At 38.4% G+C, this 21,911-nt stretch overlaps 1 protein-coding gene across 2 annotated transcripts in view; it reads right to left on the reverse strand.

The window, feature by feature from the left end:
* LOC106831450 (RAD54 homolog B) overlaps nt 1–21,911 on the reverse strand; it is a 116,993-nt gene that overhangs the window by 86,927 nt on the left and 8,155 nt on the right. For both annotated transcript variants that reach the window (XM_014841659.3, XM_044743985.2), the window contains exon 3: nt 12,070–12,238. In XM_014841659.3, the coding sequence (XP_014697145.3) occupies nt 12,070–12,238 (169 nt within the window). The remainder of the gene's footprint in view (nt 1–12,069; nt 12,239–21,911) is intronic.

The following is a 21,911-nucleotide window of genomic DNA, read 5'->3' on the forward strand; positions in this document are numbered from 1 at the left end:
GCAAAGTGCTGATTACACTTTCCAATAAGCTATGAAAAGATACAGTAGGTCACTGAGCAAATGCATCCACTTGGTACTCTCCTTATATCTCCTGGTAGACGACAAAAAGAAACCATACCTCAGAGTAGTCCACGGAAGAAAAAGAGGAACTTATCTGGTGGGTTCCCTCCAGTCCCCCGTTTCCCACTTGTCAAAGTTCACCCCACTAGCAGTAAACTCCACTGCTCTTCCAGACTGTGTCATCCAGCCTCCACAGATGCACAGGGTGCTCCCCACAAGCCCTGTAGTGCAGTGTTTCATCCAAGACTGGAAGTGGCAGGAGGAGCCAGACCCTCCCAGAGTATGGTCTGTCAGCCTGGCTGGATAGTGGCCACCAAGGAATAGGGCCCTACTGCTCAGGTTAAGCAACAGGTTGGCCTCCGACAGCAGCAGGGCAGTCTAGGAGGCAGACAGTATCAAGAGAATCTGAGCAGGCACATAAGATTATGTTCAATATAAAATAAGGCAACATGTAAGGAAGACTTAAAAAAAAAATCTGCCACATAAAAAGGTAAGGGTGAAAACTAGGGTGAATCCAAATCCTAAGAATCATTCTCAGTCATAGCATTTATAGCTCATACTTCATCACTGTGCTTTGGTGATGATATTCTGTGATATTAAGCACTCAAGACAATCAAAATCTACGTTTCAGGAATCTTGAAAACCCTTACAGAACTGAAGGAGTCTGAATACGAAAAATTCAGTACTCCACCTATGTTTCTCCCCTACTTTCACGCTACTGTCACATTCACAACACTTGTGATACCAGATGTTTGGGTTCTCCCCACACCAAGCAATTCTCCTACACCAGCTGGGTGTCCTACGATTTAACTCAATTCTAACACTATCTACCTGAAGACAGCATCAGATCCCACAGGTTAAGGACTCAGTCCCACAAGACTGCCCCTCCAACTTCAAATGCCAAAGGCAAGTCCAAGCTGTCACCTGTGCTTCTGATCAGTCGACTATAAATCAGAGGTTCCCTCAACCCTCCTGGAGTTCAATTAATTTGCTACAGCGACTTACCGAACTCAGGAAGACAGTTTACTTCCTGTTTACCAGTTTATTATAAAAGGATATGATAAAGAGACAGATGAACATTCAGATGGAAGAGATGCATGGGACAAGGTACATGTGAAGGGGTGCATGGCTTCCATGCCCTCTCTGGGTGCCATCACTCTCCCAGCATCTCCACATGTTCACCAACCTGGAAGTTCTCCCAACCCCGGACTTGGGGGATTTTTATGGAGGCTTCATCACATGGGCATATTCAATCATTAGCTCCATTTCCAGCCCCTCTTCTCTCTCTGGAGAATGGGGATGAGGCTGACAATTCCAAGCTTCTAATCATGGCTTGATCTTTCTGGTCACCAGCCCCCTTCCAGGAACCCACCAAGAGTCACCTCATTAGAACAAAAAACACCCTATCATCCAGGAACTTCCAAAGGATTTAGGAACTCTGGGTCAGGGTCTGGAGTCAAAAACCAAATATTAAAACAAAACATGCTCCTAGTACCCTTATCACTGAGGAAATTACAAGGGTTTTAGAAGCTCTGTGCCAGGAACTTGGGGCAAAGAACAATATAGATATTTTTTATTATCTCACAGAGTCATATTATGAAATTTACTGCAGCCATGCTACATAAATCACAGACCTAATCTATAAAATCTAAATTTACGTACATCTTCATAGAATAGCTCCCAGCCATCTACTAAGAACTCAGTTTGGCCAAGTCTTATCCTTGGGGTAAAAATATTTTGAGCTAAAGGAGCCTCTGCTCCAGAAGCTGGTTGGCAGGAACCTAGCCTTCAGTTAAATTTTGTACACTAACAATGTTGCTAAGCTACTCATATTTATTTTAGCCATTTTTTCACTTAATCATTTTTCAGTAGAGTTAAATTATGGATAGTGAGGATGTCTCACAAACATCCATTTCACCCCTCTCCCATTGTGTAGTAGCCAGGAAATTTGGGTGAGATAGCTCCCACTTTCAAGAAAGAAGATGTACCTTATTTGTATGCTCATGATTCTCAGAAACCAATAAGAAACAAATAAGGCTTCTTCTTCACTGTGGTCCTCTAGGTCTAAGGTTAGGAATCCCCCTGGTCACAGGAAAGTGACCCAATTTCAGCATGAAGTTAAGAAATCTTATTTAATGATTATGAGTAGGGACCATCTGCGTGTCATAAGATAGATGAGAAAAAAGAAGAATGTGGCCCCAGTAGTTGCTGGGATCTATCATTTAACATGAGGGGAGCCAGTCTAAGAATGAAATCAATCCTGTGGATGACAGATGGGAAACAGAGAAAGAAACTGGGCTCACAATGACATCCTTTAAATCATGAGACCAGTCAATCCTGAAGCCAGGAATTTCCAGTTACACACGCCAGTAAAATTCAATTGTATAAGCCAGTATTTTTACCAATACTTAAGCCAAAAGCATACTAACTGAAATTTTAAAGAGTTATTGTTTTTCTTTCTTACCAATGTGCTTATCCTATTTGCCTATTTTATCTTAAATCACCACTTCTCCACATTTATTTTTAAGTGAGGATTCAAATAAGAGGCAAGATATGAGCACAGTTCATTCCCCAAAAAGTAGAAGCTGAACACCATTATTGTTTCAATTAGTCTACACTGGCCATCCCAAAAGCATAAAGCAGATTCCCAGAGGAAAGCTCTGCTCAATCAGGAATATTCCATCTGCACCCACTCCAGGTAAGTGAGGAAGTCTTGGACCAAGTTACATGCTAGAGAATGAAGAAATTTCCCAAAGGACAGCTTAGGGAATACATCTCACAAAGTTTATACAGCAGTAGTTTTTTAGCCTTGGGGGAGGGATGGCAGGAGTTACAGGACTTTTTGAGAAACTCAATAAAGCTCCTCCTATTTTAATTGTCTCCTATTCACTCAGTTGTGAGGACAAGATTCCTGCTTTAGGGTTATGGGGATGGCCAAACACACGGCACCTGACACTACATAGGTACGATCAACAGCATTCACATATACTCACAGCCCAGGCAACAAGGACACCACATTATGCAAGGCCACAAGCAGGTTGCCCTCTGGAATGAACTGAACCACCAGGGGCTGTGGGGGGCAGGCTCCATAGCATCAAGAGAGTAGAATGCACCCTGGCTCCTGCGGGAGGAGGTGACTGGCTTGTTTAAATAATTCTGAGGCTGGCATGGAACTGAAACCTGCTACTCAGGAATAAGCAGAAACTGCACCTGATCCATTTAATAAGGATTGTTTAGCTAGGGGATCTTATCCTCAGGAGCAGAGTGGGGAGGGGAATTTGCAATTAGGCCATTCAAGGCCCTCTTGATTTTACCGGATGTCGAGGCAGCACATAATACTGACCCTTAACTTTAGGTCTTACACCACACCCTCACCTAGACACACACACACACAAACACATACACACACACATACAGAACACTTTAGAATCCATACTAATTAAGAACCACTGCTCAAAATGTATCATCCGATTGTTGCCTTTTCCCATGAGTGCCCCATCTTAGAAAAAAAGCTAGCAATGCTCTATTGTCAGGAGAAGACTTTGGCGACTCCATTTCCTAGAGACGGTTCTGGGTAACACCTAAGTCGTTTCAAACATGCTTTAAGATGATCTGGAGGGATACACATGGGAGGGTCAATTTTCAAACGACCAGGATTTTTTACAGCCTGATTCCAGGATAAAGTTGAGCAAATTTATTCACTTTTGTCCAAGGCAAGAATTCAAAAGAATAGTCCCAGTGTGTAGGTTGCCTCAAAAATCCTTCTTTATCCTGAAAACTAAAGGCAAATTATTTAGGAGAGAATTATCTTCACTTGTGTTTTTTAAACAGGTAGGGATACACCTACCATGTTTTCCCTCTTTAGCAGACTTGGCTCTGACATTGCCCAATAATCTGGACTGAGAAACAACTCTACACAGAGCCAAAATTAAGACACGTACTTATCTCTCACCCAAATCTTCATAAAGAGCCTTAAAGGACAAAGGATGGCCTCCTGAATTCTTAATATACTTTTCTCTGGGAAAAAAGGATATAATGGATCTGAGTATTCAGTGTCTGATTCCTCACAGTTATATATGAAATTAAGAGTCAGTATAAGAGAAAAAATGTTCACCAACCAACTGATCACAAATTTTTAAAAAAAGTTCCCATTCAAATATCCTTTAAGGCTTAACTATAATATCAAAATCTCTTTGAAGACCACATGACAATATAATGAAAATCAACTGCAAAATGAAATTGCAAATTCTGCAGAAAGCTAACATGATAGATGCTTAGAAAGACATTGGTTCAAATATCAAAGGATTTTAGGTCCTAGGGAAAAGTTGAAAAAAATCAAAAATATTTTGCAAAAATAATCCTTTTTATGATGGTGCTAAGAAAGTCAATAAAGTCATACACAAACAAAAGAAGTTCTATCCAGCATCATACCTTTTGTGAGAAAAATCTATATTTTGTTCAAGTAACTATTTTTAATGAGGATATAAAATCTCAAACGCCTTTTTTCACAACAACATCTACTATTAATTTGGTTCCTTTTTGGTAGACCAGTTACAAATGAAATTAATAAATAAGTAAATATATTTAGGATAATGGTAACCAATATTTTCACAATCAAAGAAGGGGCTGCAACCATGGAAAGAGTAAAGACTGGAGTGAATCCTGTGGCAATGAGTCAGAACTGGAATATTAGTAAGAAATCATGGTTTTTAATATACAGAGATTAGATGTAAGTGTATATATAAATACTTCCTAGCATTTATCACTGAAAGGGCTAAAAGCAATAACACTGCAATATCAACTAGCATACCTAGTGCCTAGGTCTTGGTTTTTAAATAGCATTCTCCATTAAAAAGGAATCGGGGGGCTGGCCCAGTGGGTAGTGGTTAAGTTCATGTGCTCCAATTCAGTGGCCCAGGGTTCACAGATTCAGATCCTGGGTGCGGACCTCCACAGAGTTCATCAAGCCATGCTGAGACAGCATCCCACACACAAAAATAGAGAAAGATTGGCATAGATGTGCTAAAGTAAGTAGCAACTGTCTGATACACCCCACAAAAGGCAGATCCAGTAGGAAGTCAGAGGGAGGGCATCTATTTGGCCCAAAATAAATATACTAATAAAGGTGTACAACCTCACTGTGTGACCCTAGGACCATGGGTGTGTCCACCCACGAGTTTTGCTCTCTTTGCTCAGTCCTTTTGCAACTTGGAATCAGTCCCCACAGTCAGTGCAAGCGTCTTTGGGCAGAGGGACGATGAGAGCTCTCCTGTCTCCCAGGCACTGCCTTTTCCTTTCATCAAGACGTAGTGTGTGGGCTTGGGTCCAAAGGTGACCCGACACTTTCTAGCTGCGTGATCTTGGGCAAGCTCCTGTCACCTCTGAGCCTCGGCCTCCTCCCACATAGGAAAGAAGGAGTTACTGTACCCACCTCAGAGGGACATTGTCCAGATAAAATGAGTTAGTAATGAAAAGCATTAAAGCCACACCTAGGCTATAACAAGCTACAATAAACATCAACTATTTAATACAATTCTGTTAAAAATGTTATTTTTGACAATGAACAAAGTTTTAAAGGAGCATTATCCTCTCAGAGGAGACTTCTCTGCCCCTACTTGAATCCCCCTGTTACCACACACAGCTTCATAGCTTCCTCTATTCCATGGCGCAGACTATCTAATTAACAAGTGGCAAGATAGCACAGTGGCTAAAAGCACAGATCTTTGGCGGCTGGCCTGGTGGCACAATGGTTAAGTTCATGCACTCTGCTTCTGCAGCCTGGGGTTTGTAGGTTTGGGTCCCAGGTGCAGATCTATACACTGCTCCTCAAGCCATGCTGTGGTAGTGTCCCACACACAAAACAGAGGAAAATTGGCACAGATGTTAGCTTAGCGACAATCTTCCTCACCAAAACAAAAAACAAAAAAAAAAGGGATCAGGGCCCTTGGCTAATTTCAAGAGCTGGGGTAAGGAAGATCTTTTTGTGCCAGAAAGTACAAAAGTGCTCAAAAATTGATGGGGCTTGTCAAAAGGACACAGGAGCCTTCCATGGTCTAATCTGAGGCAATCTGAGCATAACAATAAATGACAATAACAGATTATTACCCATTAAATAAAATAGAAACTTATGGATCTGTAAAAATTAATTAACAAATAAATATGGAGAAGGAAAAGCTCTGGCTTACGGCAGAGTGCCAACAAATAAATACAGATGGAATTAGAAAACCACCATTTGGCAACTATCACAGAAATCACATTTAGGCAAGAATCAATGAAAGCTAAAACTACTGAGTGAAAGTTTGATTAAATACAAGATATTCACATAGTTTCAAAGTATCTCCCCATAGATACTTATTAAGTACAAAGGCAAAAATAAAAATTTTATAGTGAAGAAACCCAGCAGACACAAATTTATTCAAATAATCAAACTTACTATCACCAATAACAGGATACATTAACATCATATGCCTCCTGATGATACACTAGGAATTATTTCTGTGATATTCCTGCCAAAAATGTATAGCCTGAATCTACTCATGAGGAAACATGAGACAAACTCAAATTGAGGAACATTTTATAAATGATTGGCCAGAACTCTTTAGTTTAAAAACTCTTAATATTAAAATTCTGCACAAAAGAGAAACAAAGACTAAGAAATTATTGCAGATTAAAGGGGACTTAAGGAACATGAAAACTAAATACAAGAGGTAATCCTAGACTAGCAGGAAAAAAATGTTAATTTATTCATTTTTTGAAATTTATTTTTGCCATAAAGGACATCATTGGGACAAGTGGAGAAAGTTGAATGGGATCTGTGGATCAGAAGGTAGTACTGTATCAATGAACTTCCTGATTTTGATGATTGTACTTTTGTACTTTATTACACAGACGTCTGCCCCTATTTAAGAAATACATACTGAAGAACTCAGAGTGATGGGAAATCGTGTCAGCACCTTATTCTCAACTGGTTCAGAAAAATCACACACATACACAAATGTGGTAAAATTTATGAAAGTTCTTTGTATTACTCTAAAACTCTTCTGTAAATTTGAAATAATCTCAAAATATAACATTAAAAAGTTTAACTTAGGGGCTGGCCCAGTGGCGCAGCAGTTAAGTGACTGTGTTCCACTTTGGTGGCCCAGGATTTACTGGTTCAGATCCCGGGTGCAGAAATGGCACTACTTGACAAGCCATGTTGTGGTAGGCATCCCACATATAAAGTAGAGGAAGATGAGTGCGGATGTTAGTTCAGGGCCAGTCTTCCTCAGCAAAAAGAGGAGGACTGGCAGCAGATGTTGGCTCAGGGCTAATCTTCCTCAAAAAAAAAAAAAATTTAACTTAAAAAGCAGAACAAAATACCATTTTTAATATCAAAAAGTATAAGTATACACTTATATACAGATTGAGCATCACAATAAATGATACATACATTGTTCATATATTGCTGGTGGGAGTATAAACTTTTACTAACCTCTGCAGAGGGCAATTCATCATTATCCATTAAACTGATAAATGCACATACCTTAAGACCAGCACCCTACTCCAACGTATTTATCCTATGGATATATTCTCACGTGTTTATAACATATAGATATTCACTGTAGCTTTGTTTGTAATAACAAAAAATGTCAAGTCACCTAAATATCCATTAATAAGGCACTAGATAAGTACATCTGGCATAGTAATACAATGGAATATTACGTAACTTTAAAAAAGAATGAGACAGTTTTAAATGTACTGACAAAAAGATTTCAAAGATATATTGTTACAGTAAAAATACAATGCCTGTATAGAACAGTGCAGGTAGTGAACAATCATTTGCAGGGGAAAAATATATACACACTAATATGGTTCCAAATGTATAGCTATCTCAAAAATATCCAAAAAACTGGAAGGAAATTAGGGATCAAGGAAGGGACATCTTTTACTATATTTTTCATGCCTTCTGAATTTTTTACCATGTGCGTGATATATATTTTTCTTTTTTTAAGTCACAAGGGACTAAGTATTGTCAGATTCTATTCATATGAAATATCCAAAATAGGCAAATCTATAGAAACAGAAAGCAGATTAGTGGTTACCAGAGGCTGGGAAGAGAGTGGGGAATGGGGAGTTGACTGCTTAATTGGTCCAGGGTTTCCTTTCAGTGTGATGAAAACGTTCTAGAACTAGATTGTGGTGATGGTTGCACAACATTGCAAATGTGTTAAATGACACTGAATTGCATACTTTAAAATGGTGAATTTTATGTTATGTATATTTTATCACAACAAACAAATCAAGCATATTTAAAAATCAAATATAAATTAAAACCAATAAAATTTAAAAATCACATTAATTTAATATGATAGCGATATTTTACTGAAACTAAACTGCTAATCACAATACAAATATGGTACCAACAGATGTGGTACCATATTCAGCAAGTCTTTTCTCCAATAGAGCATAGGACGGCTCAATTCTTTCACTATCTTATTTGAATAGACGAAACTTTCATTTGGTAGGAGCAAACCACTTACACATTCTGTCCACCTGTTCTCATCTGCAGACATGAAATCTTGCAATAACACTCAACTATAAGGCCATCCAAAAGATCCAGCATATGCTTACATACTTTTATTCCTATCATTTAAAAGAAAACACAAAATTCTAAGCTTCTCTGGAAATTTATAAACCCCTGACAATATGTCGAATCATCCCAGGGACCTCAGACCCATTAGAAAACACTTATCTCTCCACCAGAGAGAGATTTTATCACTCCCTTTTTTATATCCTTAATCTTCCTCTTTTTACTACCTCTTTCCGCTCAGCCTACAACATACTACCTTAAAAACAACAGTAACAATAAAAACCTCTCTGGTCCCCTGCTGTCCCTCAAGATATTACTCCTTCCATACACAACCAAACTTCCTTATTTAAATAATTTATTTACTTACATTCACTGCCTCCATTTGCCTGTTTCCACTCATCACACACCCATTACAATTTGACTTTTGTTCCAAACACTTTCAGAAACTGTTCTCTCAAATATTACCAATATCTACAAACTGTAACGTTCCAGTAGCTTCTTGACTATGTGACTTTTCTAAAGCATTTCAAAGCCAAAGGACTTAGCCAAGGGAACAACTACAAGTTTCTCAAGATCCCTGCATTCAGTCATAACATGTTTTTTAATTCACACTATTTGATCTAAAACCTGAACAAAGGGAATTTCCTGCCTTTTACGTCACAGTTTTGTGAAGGAAAGTCAAGTGAATAGACAAAATATAACACAAGATAATGTGGTTGAACAGCTTGAGGTAGAATTAATGGTTTCATCTCATACTTCATCAGAATGAGAAGGAATCACAAACAATGAATGAATTTCTTTCTCTTTTCCTAAGGAATGTAAGTATAGCTCCGAATATCAGAAGGTCTGGGGCTGCCTATATTAATTTCCAAAGACTGCTGTAACAAAGTACCACAAACTAGGTAGATTAAGATAACAATTGATTCTCTTACCACCTGGAGACCAGAAGTTCAAACTCAAGGAGTCGGCAGGGCCGTTCTCTCTCTGAAGGCTCTAAGGAGAATCCTTCCTTGCCTCTTTCTAGCTTCTGGTGGTTACTAGCAATCTTTGGTGCTCCTTGGCTTGCAAGTGTATTACTCCAATCTCTGCCTCCATTATCACAAGGCCTTTTTCTCCTCATAACGACGCCAGCCATTGGATTTAGGATCCACCCTAATCCAGTATGAGCTCAACAGACTTGAAGAGACTTGAAGTGCCAGTGAAGTTCAGCAGAGTGAAAACATCAGGGCTCTTTCAGTTGAGAAAGAAATCAAACTTAAACTAGCTTAAGCAAAAATGGTATTACTGATGAATTGGATATTAAATATTATGAACTACTGTTAATCTTGTTTGGTGTAATAATAATGTTGTGGTTATACAGGAGAAAACATTTATTTTATGAAATACATGTTGAAGCATTTAAAGGTGAAGTGGCATGATATCAGCCACTTATTTTCAAATGGTCCAGAAAAAAAAGTGCACACGCAAGCATACACACACACACACACACACACTGCGAGCGAACAAATGAGGAAAAATGTTAACAACTATTGAATTTAGGATGATAATCAGATTATTCTTTCAATTTCCCTAAATGTAGGAAATTTTTCAAAATAAAAGGGTGATGGGGGAAAATGAGGACATGCAGGCTTGGACCTCACTTCAAGGTAGATTAGATCTAGGATTGAAAGGATGTCAAAAGGTGAGTGTATACTACATAGGTCTTTCATCTTCATACTTTTCTATATACAACATCACTCTCCAGCAATCACCACAGAAAACAAAATGATTTTCATCATGCTCTTTTCCCCAGTTAACCTCTTTCTCTGAATGAGAGAAAGGAGGGTATCAGGAGGTTGGCACAGGTTCCCCAGTCCAGTGAACGTACTAAATCAGAGACAGGACTAAGGGATTAACGGTTGAGTAAATTAACTCTCTCTTCAATTTATCTTAACTCTTAACTCCTTCTCATATTTAGCATGGAAAAGAATGAGAAACTACAGTAGAACACAAATAAAGCCGTGAGTCAGCAACACGGAGGGTATTGTATTCTAGAGTCCAAATATTCTCTGAAGTGATTAGCTACCATGATAGAAAAGAAATAGGCATAAATGGATCATTATCTGCTTGACAGGCTTGACAGTAGAGAAGAAAGCCTGGGAAAATAGGACATTCACCTAACAATGATGGAAGGAAGAAAAGGGTAAGGGAGGGAAGTAAGGAGGAAGAAAATAAGGAGAGAACAAATCATTGAAACAGGACAGCAGCTAACCTCCACGCCCAGAGCTGTCTCTAGGGACTGCCTAAACTGACACCAGCTCCAAAAGTCCTCCTCAACTTGGTCCTGACACTAGTTATGGCTTTGGAAAAGTTATGAGTAGCATATAGGTGGCACTGAGGATCCTGGCCAGTTGGGAAAACACAGAATTCCTTTCTGCTCCAACAAGAAATAAACCCACTCATAGGTAAAATTTACTAACCATCATAAAGCTCAAGAATGTCCTTCCAAAATCTCAAGCACTCCAGGCCCTCTGTTGACTTGCACTGGTATCTCAAGGATGGTAGTTACTGTTCAACAGACCAGCAGATGGGGCCCTCTCCCTGAGTCTGTTTACCCAACCAAAAATGAATGAAATGTAATATGGAAAAACGTACTCTTAATGTCGCCTTTCACAAGGCCAAAGAAACATCTGTGAACAATCCTAATTATTTTTTAATTACCTGAAAAATACTGATCTCTTACAGATATAAAAAGAACCACAATCACTATTTTAACTCAATTCAGTAACGGGGCAGGGAGTATTTATTAAATGCTTGGTTTTCCTGCAATTATATACCTTCATAATAATTCAAATCTGACTGATTTAAAGTTATTCCATGGACTATAATGAATTAGAAATTTTACTCATTTCAAGTTCACTTCTCCAATTTTAGTACTGTCAACGTTGTTTTTTTTCAGTGAGGAAGATTTACCCTGAGCTAACATCTGTGCCAATCTTCCTCTGTTTTGCCTGTGGGACGCCTCCACAGCACAGCTGACAAGTGGCGTAGGTCTGCGCCTGGGATCCAAACCTGTGAACCCAGGCCACCAAAGAGGAGCATGTGGAATTTTAACCATTCAGCTATGGGGCTGGTACCAGAAATTTTTTTTTTTTTTAAATCAAATCTTTAAACACTATTTTGGTACTTGAGGAAAAGATCATATTTGACCAGTAGGTTACAATGAACAGTCTTAGACATAAACCTATAACAAAGCACAAGATTTGAATTACATGGTTATTAATCCAATCATTAAAGATAAATTATAACAACAAAAAATCTGAATTGCCAACAGTCTAGTGGTATTATATCAACAATTTTCAAATATAACAAATTCATTCTTGTAGATAATCAATTTAAATGATACTCTAATAAGACTGCTCAAGTGTAAACCTGATAAATAAAAAATACAGTTTTACCTGTATGATGTGGGCCTAATGTTGCCATTGCACATGCCTCAAAACAATATTTTCCCCTGTAATTATCCCCGTGGTTAATTTCTCTAGCACTTTCTTCAGTAGGCAGAAGATTTAAACTGCATTTTCTGGGATCATTTTGTGACTGCAGAAAAGTCTTACTTGTAGCAACCTAAAAGAACAAAATATCAATTTTATGCAGAAATCTAATGTCCCATATTTTTATATGATAGATTCCTAATTTAAAATTTGAGCTACCAGTTTCTTTAAATCTAAATAGGGAATAGATATTTTAAAATAAATTAAAATCCAATTTTTATTGTTTTTTAAACTAGTTTTAATTATGTTATAAAAGCTGAAAGACATAACAGAATGAAAATTATGCTTATAATTATAGTGTATTTTAAACAACATAGAAGAGTTTTTAAACAAATCACAACATACCATTCTCATAGTTGTTATTTTTCTTGCTAAATTTCTCAGTATTAAAACCAATATTTAAATATTGTTAATTTTTTAGGTGTGATACTGGTACTATCACTGAGTTGTTTTTTTAAAGAGCCCCTATATTTCAGAGACAAACACTAAAATATGTACAAATGAAAAGATATTTCTGGGATTTGTACCAAAATCATGAGTAGGGAGGACCTGGGGAGAGAGTTGGAGAATATAAGGAAGTCCCATATACCTTTTACCCAGATTCACCATTTGCTCACATTTTGCTCCATTTACTTCCTCTCTCTTCCTCCCTCCCTCTCTCTCAGTGTGTGAGGGTGTCTGTGTACACATTTGAGAGTAAACTGGAGACACTGTGCTCCTTTTCCTCTGAATACTTCAAAGTATGTTTCCAAAGAGCAAAGACATTCTCTTCCACAATCACAGAAAGATTACCACCGTCAAGAATTTAACATTGGTATAATACTATCAACTAATCCACAGTCCATATTCAAATGTGGTTACTTATCCCAATAATGTTATTTGTATTGTTTTTTCCCTGAGCCAGGATTTAATCCCAGAGCAAACATTACATTTAGTCAGCATGTTTCTTTAGTCTCCCTTAATCTAGAACAGTCCCTGAACCTTTATTCATCCTCTGTGACTTTGATACTTTTGAAGAATACAGACCAATTCTTTTGTAGAATGTCCCTCAATTTGGATTGTCTGATGCTTCCACATAATTAGTTTTAGGCTATGCATTTTGGACAGGAATATCATTATAGTTCACGAGGTCAGGAAGCACATAACATGGATCTGTCCCAGTATTGAAGGTATTCACTTGAGGTAATGTCTGCTAGGTCTCCTTGCAAAGTTAGTATTTATCCCTTTGTAAATTTTTAAATTACGTTGTGAGGAGATACTTGTCTATTCAGATATCCTATTTCCTGATCAAACATTCACCTACTAGTCTTAGCATCCATCTAACACCATCATTACTTCTGTTTTTATGATTTAGTATTCCACTTTAAGGAAAAGCTTACTCTTCTTCCCAGGTATCTATTTACTTATCTCAGTATGGATTCAGATTTGTGTATTAGTCAATGGGTTATTATCCAATACTATATTTGTTTTGATGCTTAATTTGTTTCAGATTTTATATTTATCAGACCAATCAAATACAAAACCCTTGAAGTCATCAAAAATTATTTTCTTTTCCTTTTTTTTTTTTTGAGGAAGATTAGCCCTAAGCTAACATCCGTGCCCATCTTCCTCTATTTTATATGTGGGATACCTGCCGCAGCATGGCTTGACAAGTGGTGCATAGGTCCATGCCCAGAATCCAAACCAGTGAACCCCAGGCCACTGAAGCAGAACGCAAGAACTTAACCACTGCACCACAAGGCCAGCCCCACCAAAGAATATTTTCTTTTTTTTTTTCCCTTCCTCTTCTCCCCAAAGACCCCCAGCATGTACTTGTATATTTTAGTTGTAGGTTCTTCTAGTTCTGCTATGTGGGACATCACCTCAACATGGCTTGATTAGCAGTACTAAGTCTGTGCCCGGGATCCAAACCAGTGAAATCCTGGGCCGCCAAAGCAGAGCATTTGAACTTGGTTAAGTAACCAAGGTTAAACAGCTGGGATTTGACCTCAGGCAGTCTGGTTCCAGAAGCCTTGCTCTTAATCACTTCACTGTACTACCTCTGTTCAGGTAATGCTTTCAGGAGGAAGCAGGGTTCCTCACTCCCACCCCACATTCCTCAGCCATGGGGGTGGTCCACCAAAGAACATTTTCTTAGTATGGATTAATTCAATCTAAATGAGAAATAATTTAAGAATAAAAGTTTAAGAATAGAATGAACAAAGGAAGGGGAAGGTAGAGTTGACTGCTAGGTTTAACACTTTTAGGCTTTCGCATGCTGCCTTGTTTGAAAATAGCTATATAATTTGAAAAATGCCTACCTCACTAGTTTTAAAAAATAAAGTAACTATTTAGTTTCCTGATATAATTGTAAAAAGAAAAGAATAAATCAGTGTTTGGGGTTTGGAAGTAGTCCTCAGAAACTACATCAGAAAATAAACCTTAAGACAAGGGTGTCAAGACAATTCACCTGGGGAAAGAACAGTCTTTTCAACAAATGGTCTTGGAACAACTAGATATCCACATGCAAAAGGATGAAATTGGACTCCTACTTCACACCATAAATGAATAGTAACTGTAAATGGGTCATAGGCTGAAATGTAAGAACTAAAACTATAAAACTCTTAGAATAAAATACAGGAGTAATCTTCACGACCTCCTTAGATATAAAACCAAAATCACATAGTAGCAACACCAAAAAAAATTAGATAAATTGGACTTCATCAAAATTAAAAACTTTTGTGCTACAAATGATACTATCAAGAAAGTGAAGGCCAGATACTTTTGGAGTGACATCAAGATCATGGAAGAGTGAGCTTCCCCAGTAATCTCTCCCCTCCAAAATACAACAAAAAGGTAATTCATACTCCAACAGAGGACACTAAACACAACACCAAAAACATCTGACACACAGCCATATGACAGACGGTGGAGAGGCTGGAGCCCGCCTTGGAGGAGGTGGAACGGGGTAAGAGCAAACTTCGCTCCCTCTCCTAAAGACTGTGATCTGGGACTGCAGAACACCTCTGAGAGGGAAGGAATGGGGGAGGGGAAGTTAATTTGTAAGAACATCACAGATCACCAGTTGGCCCTTGCAGCCTAGAGGGAAGCTCTCTACTGGGGCGAAGGGTCTCACGGAGGGTGACCTTATCAAGCCAACACCCCAGGAGAGCAGACAGCGAGAGCAGAGAGAGAAAACCCTGAGAGCATGCAGGAGAAAGCATTTTTTCTCCAATTTTTTCTCCAAGAAACCAATTTTATTGATTGGTTTAGTCAAAGGAAATAAGAGGCCAACAGAAAAGGGACTATCTTATCCAAACGATTTTGAATACAAACCTCATGGCAACCACTAAACAAAACAGCAGAACAGAGACACAAATAATAAGGAGAAAACAGAGAGTGATATCAGCATCATGGTGGAGTGAACTTACCCAGGACTCTCTCCCCTCCAACATACAATAAAAAGGGACATCCATACTCAAACAGAAGACATCCTAACAACACAAAAACCTCAGAGAGACATGCAGCCACATGACAGAGGGCGGAGAGGCTGGAGACGCCCTCGGAGGAGCTGGAACGGGGTAAGAGAGAACTTCGCTCCCTCTCCTAAAGACTACAATCACTGCAGTGGGAGGATCTGTGAGGGAAGGGCAGGGGAGGGGTTGCTCATTCACAGGATCACCCCGGACTCCCACAGGCCCTTGCAAGCTAGACAAAAGCCCTCTAATGGGGTAAAAGCTTTCCTGGGGGTGACCTCATGGAGACCAGACAGCAAGAGCTGATCAAGAAATCCCGGAGTGCACACAGGAGAAAGCACCCCTCCCCACCACCTGCTCAGATCAACTCCAGCCCCTAGGATCTCAGCTGAAGGTGGAGGGCTCAGGATATGCAGTTCTCGAGCCCCACCCAATCGTGATAGGCTGTAACTGCAACCAAATAATATCAGAATGAGAAAGAGACGACCTTCCAACATCCCACACTACATCAAATCTCCAGACCAAAGGGAAAATGACAAGCACCCAGAACTCAGTCCTGAGGACACAGAAATATCTAAGTTAAACGACAATGAATTCAAAATAGCCATCATCAAAAAACTCAACAAGGTAAAAGAGAATGTAGAGAAACAATTCAACGAGTTCAGGAGCTACTTCACGAAAGAGATTGAAACTATAAAGAAGAATCAATCAGAAATATCAGAGATGAAAGATACACTGGAAGAGATAAAACAAAATACGGATCTCCTCAATGCTCGAGTGGACATCATAGAGGAGCAAATCAGCATAATCGAAGATACACATGATGAAATGCTCCAGACAGAGGAGGAGAGAGAATTAAGACTAAAAAGAAATGAACAAAGTCTCCAAGAACTATCTGACTCAATGAAGAAATGCAACACAAGAATTATAGGTATTCAAGAAGGTGAAGAGAAGGAGAATGGAGCAGAAAGCAGGTTCAAAGAAATAATAGCTGAGAACGTCCCAAATCTAGAGAAAGAGAAGGAAATATGTGTGGAAGAAGCTTGCAGATCTCCTAGATGTGTCAATGTAAAAAGACCTACTGCAAGACATATAGCAGTAAAACTGGCAAAAATGAATGACAAAAAAAGAATACTCAGGACAGAAAGGCAGAAGAAAATAACCTACAAAGGAACCCCACTCAGGCTTTCAGAGGATTTCTCTGCAGAAACCTTACAAGCTAGGAGAATGGAACAACATAGCCAAAACTTTAAAAGACAAGAATCTTCAGCCAAGAATACTCTATCGGGCAAAAATATCCTTCAGATATGAGGGAGAAATTAAATCTATTCCAGACACACAAAAGCTAAGGGACTTCATAACCACGAAACCCCCACAACTACAAGAAATACTCAAGAAGGCCCTCATACCTGAAAAAAAAAAGGAGAAAGGGGTGACAAAACACACAGTTAGGAGATAAATAGGTAGACAGAATCAGACTAGGATAGCAAATATTCAACTATAGCATTAGGCTAAAGGGAAGTAAAACAACAAAATCAAAGACAATCTTGTCACTTTATCCACAAAGTCACAACACAAGTTGGAATAAGATATGAGAAAAATAATTTAGGAGGGGAGGAGGAAAGGGACTGAATCTGTTTAGAGGAAGGAAATAAGAGGCCATGAAAAAAACGGACTATCTTATACACAAGATTCTGAATACAAACTTCAGGATAACCACTAAACAAAAAACCAGAACAGAGACACAAAAAACGAATAAAGAAAAAACAAAGAAACACATCATAAAGAACTATATAATTCAATGGGTAGACCAAAATACACAGGACGAGAAACAAAGGAGATGCAGGAAAACCAGAAAGCGAGTGACAGAATGACAGCATTAAGCCCTCATACATCAGTAATCACCCTAAACGTAAATGGACTGAATTGTCCAATAAAAAGACACAAAGTGGCGAGATGGATTAAAGAACAAGACCCAACAATTTGCTGCCTCCAGGAAACACATCTCAGCTCCAAAGACAAACAAATGCTCAGAATGAAGGAGTGGAAGACGATAATCCAAGCTAATGGCAAACAAAAGAAAGCAGGCATCACAATACTTATATCAGACAAAGCAGACTTCAAGATAAGACAGGTAAAGAGAGACAAAGAGGGGCAGTATATAATAATCAAAGGGACACTCCATCAAGAAGAAATAATGCTTATAAATATCTATGCACCCAACACAGGAGCACCAAAGTTCATAAAGCAACTATTAACAAACCCAAAAGAAGATATTAAAAATAAAACAATAATACTGGTGGACCTCAACATCCCACTCACATCAATGGATAGATTATCCAGACAGAAAATCAATACGGAAACAGTGGAATTAAATGAAAAGCTAAACCAGTTGGACTTAATAGACATATATAGAACACTCCATCTAAAAACAGCAGAATACACGTTCTTCTCAAATGCACATAGAACATTCTCAGGATAGATCATATGTCAGGAAACAAGGCAAGCCTCAATAAATTTAAAAAATTGAAATAATACCAAGCATCTTTTCCAATCATAATGCTATTAAGCTAGAAACTACAAGAAAAAAGCTGAGAAAGGGACAAAGATGTGGAGATTAAACAACATGCTATTGAACAAGCAATAGATCATTGAAGAAATTAAAGGAGAAATCAAAAAATATCTGGAGACAAATGACATTCTTCATGGAAATAGAACAAAGAATCCTAAATACCATGCCTTCTCAGACAAGGGAAACAAAAGAAAAAGTAAACAAGTGGGAATTCATCAGACTAGAGCACTTCTGCAAGGCAAAGGAAACAAGGATCAAAACAAAAAGACAACCCACCAATTGGGAGAAAATATTTGCAAATCATATATCCGATAAGGGGTTAATCTCCATAACGTATAAAGAGCTCACACAGCTGAACAACAAAAAAACAAACAGCCCAATCAAAAAGTGGGCAGAGGAGATGAACAGACATTTTTCCAAAGAAGATATACAGATGGCCAATAAACACATGAAAAGATGCTCAACATCACTAATCATCAGGGAAATGCAAATCAAAGCTACAGTAAGATACCACCTTAAGACTGTTAAAATGGCCTAAGACTAAAAATGCCTTAAGACTAAAATGGCATAACACTAAGAATAAACATAACAAATGTTGAAGAGGGTGTGGAGGGAAGGGAACCCTCACACACTGCTGGTGGGAGTGCAAACTGGTGCAGCCACTTTGGAAAACAGTATGGAATTTCCACAAAAATTTAAAAATAGAAACACCATATGATTCAGCTATCCCACTACTGGGTATCTAACCAAACAACTTGAAATCAACAATCCAAAGTAATATATTATACCCCTAAGTTCATTGCAGAACTACTTACAATAGCCAAGACATGGAAACAATCCAAGTGCCCATTAACTGATGATTAGATAAAGAAGATGTGATAATATACATATAATGGAATACTACTCAGCCAGAAAAAAAGACAAAATCACCCCATTTGCAATAACATGGATGGACCTGGAGGGAATTATGCTAAGGAAAATAAGCCAGACTGAGAAAGACAAACACCAGATGATTTTACTCATATGTGGAATATAAACAAGCACATGGACAAAGAAAACAGTTCATTGGTTACCAGGGGATGCAGGTAGGGGGGTGGGCAGAGGGGGTGAAGGGGAGCACCTATGTGGTGACAGACAAGACATAATATACAAATGAAATTTCACAATGACGTAAAGTATTATGACCTCAAATTAAAAAAAGAAAAAAAAGGAAGTGAAGACAAGCCAACAGAATGGGAGAAAATATATCCAAATCACACATCTGATATGAGACCTATATCTAGAATATATAAAGAACTCTTACAATTCTACAATAAAAAGCAAATAACCCAATTTAAAAAAGGACAAAGGATCTGAATAGACACTCCTCCAAAGAAGATATACAAATGGGCAATAAGCATATATAAAGATGCTCAACAACATTAGCCACCGTGGAAATGCAAATCAAAATCCCAAATGAAATACTACTTCACCCACTAGTATGGTTATACTCAAAAAGATAGTAATAAGTGTTGGCAAGGATGTGGAGGATTGAAACCGTTATACATTGATGGTGGGAATGAAAATGGTGCAGCCACTTTGGAAAAGCACTGGCTTTTTAAAAACCATTAAAAAATTAAAAATGAAGTTATCATATGATCCAGCAATTCCACTCCTAGGAATGCACCCAAGAGAAATGAAAATATATGTCCACACAAAATTTTGTACACAAATGTTCCTGAGCATTATTCATAATACCTGATAAATTAAAAAGTGGAAACAACCCAAACACCAATCAACTGATGAACAGATAAATAAAATATGGTCTATTAATAGAACGGAACATTATTTGGTGTGGTAGGCAGAACAATGCCTCCCAAAGATGTCCACGCTCTAATCCCCAGAACTTGTGAATATGTTATCTTATATGGCAAAAGGGACTCTGCAGATGTGATTAAGGTTAAGGACCTTGAGATGGAGAGAGTGTCCTGGATTATCCAGGCAGGCCCAAGTAATCAAGTGAGTTCCAGTTTCAGAGAACCAGAGAGATGGCAACATGAGGACTCAAGTTGCCATTGCTGGTTCTGAAAATGGAAGGGGGCCATAAACAAAGGAATCAGGTGGTGTGCAGAACCTAGAAAAGGCAAAGGAAACAGATTATTTCCTAAAACTCCAGAAATGAATGCAACCCTGCCAATACCTTGACCTTAGCCCAGTGAGACCTGTGTTAGACTTGTGACCTACAGAATTATAAGATAATACATTTTGTCTTGTTTTAAGCCACTAAATTTGTGGTAATCTGTCACAGCAGCAACAGAAAACTAATAAATTTGGCAATAAAAAGGAAAGAATTACTGATACATGCTACAACATAGATGAGCCTTGAAAACACTATGATAACTGAAAAAAGGCCAGTCACAAAAGGACACATGTTATATGATTCTATTTATATGAAATGTGCATTACAGGCAAATCTATGGAAACAGAAAGTAGATCAGTAGTTGCCAAGCACTGGGAGATATGAAGAAAAATGGGGAATGAGTACTGATGTGTATAAGGTTTCTTTTTAGAGTGATGAAAATGTTCTAAAAGTGATTTTCGTGATCATTGCACCATTTATACAGTCATGCATCACTTAAGGACAGGGATACAGTCTAAGAAATGCCGTATTAGGCAATTTTGTTGTTGGGAGAACATCACAGAGTGTAGTTACACAAACCTAGATGGTACAGCCTAGTACACACCTAGGCTACATGGTACTAACCTTCCTGGAGCATCTTGTCTATGCAGTGCATTGTTCACTGAAACATCGCCACGCAACACATGACTGTACTAAAGACCACTGAATTGTAGCAGGTAGATTGCATGGTGCGTAAACTGTGTTTAAATAAGCCACTTTTAAAAAAAAGAAACTTTACTTAAAATGAGAAACTGTTTTCTCCTTACACTGCCAGAATTCCAAAGAAATGTAGGGTAAAACAAACACACACAGAGCAAAAAAAGGAGAGTCAAAAATTAATAGATACTTTTGGGGCTGTCCCCATGGCAAAGTGGTTAAGTTCATGCACTCCGCTTCAGTGCCCGGGGTTCGCTGGCTCAGATCCTGGGTGTGGACCTATACAACACTCATCAAGCCATGCTGTGGCAGCCTCCCACACAGAAGAACTAGAATGACTTACAACTAGGACATACAACTATGCACTGGGGCTTTGGGGAGGAAAATCAAAACATGAGGAAGATTGGCAACAGATGTTAGCTCAGGGCCAATAGTCCTCAGGAAAAAAAATTAGTAGACATTTTCAACAACAAAAAGACAAACAACCAATTAAAAACTTGAAAGGACTTGAATAGATATTTCTCCAAAGATATACAAATGGCCAATAAGCACACGAAAAGATGCTCAGCATCACTAGTAATTAGGGAAATGCAAATTAAAACCACATTGAAATACCACTTCACACCAACTAGGAAGGCTACAATCAAAATCAACAAGAAGAACAAAAACAGCACAAAACAAGTGTTGCTGAGGATGTGGAGAAATTAGAACCCTCAGATGTTGCTGGTGCGAATGCAAAATGGTGCAGCAGCTGTAGAAAGCAGTTTGGTAGTTCCTCAGAAAACTAAACAGAGAATTACCACATGACCTAGCAATTCCCCTCCTAGGTATATACCCAAGAAAACTGAAAACAGGGACTCAAAAAGAAGCCTGTATGCCCAATGTTCAGAGCAGCATTATTCAC

This window comes from Equus asinus, chromosome 12 (assembly GCF_041296235.1).
Source record: "Equus asinus isolate D_3611 breed Donkey chromosome 12, EquAss-T2T_v2, whole genome shotgun sequence".
Taxonomy (NCBI): Eukaryota; Metazoa; Chordata; class Mammalia; order Perissodactyla; family Equidae; genus Equus; species Equus asinus.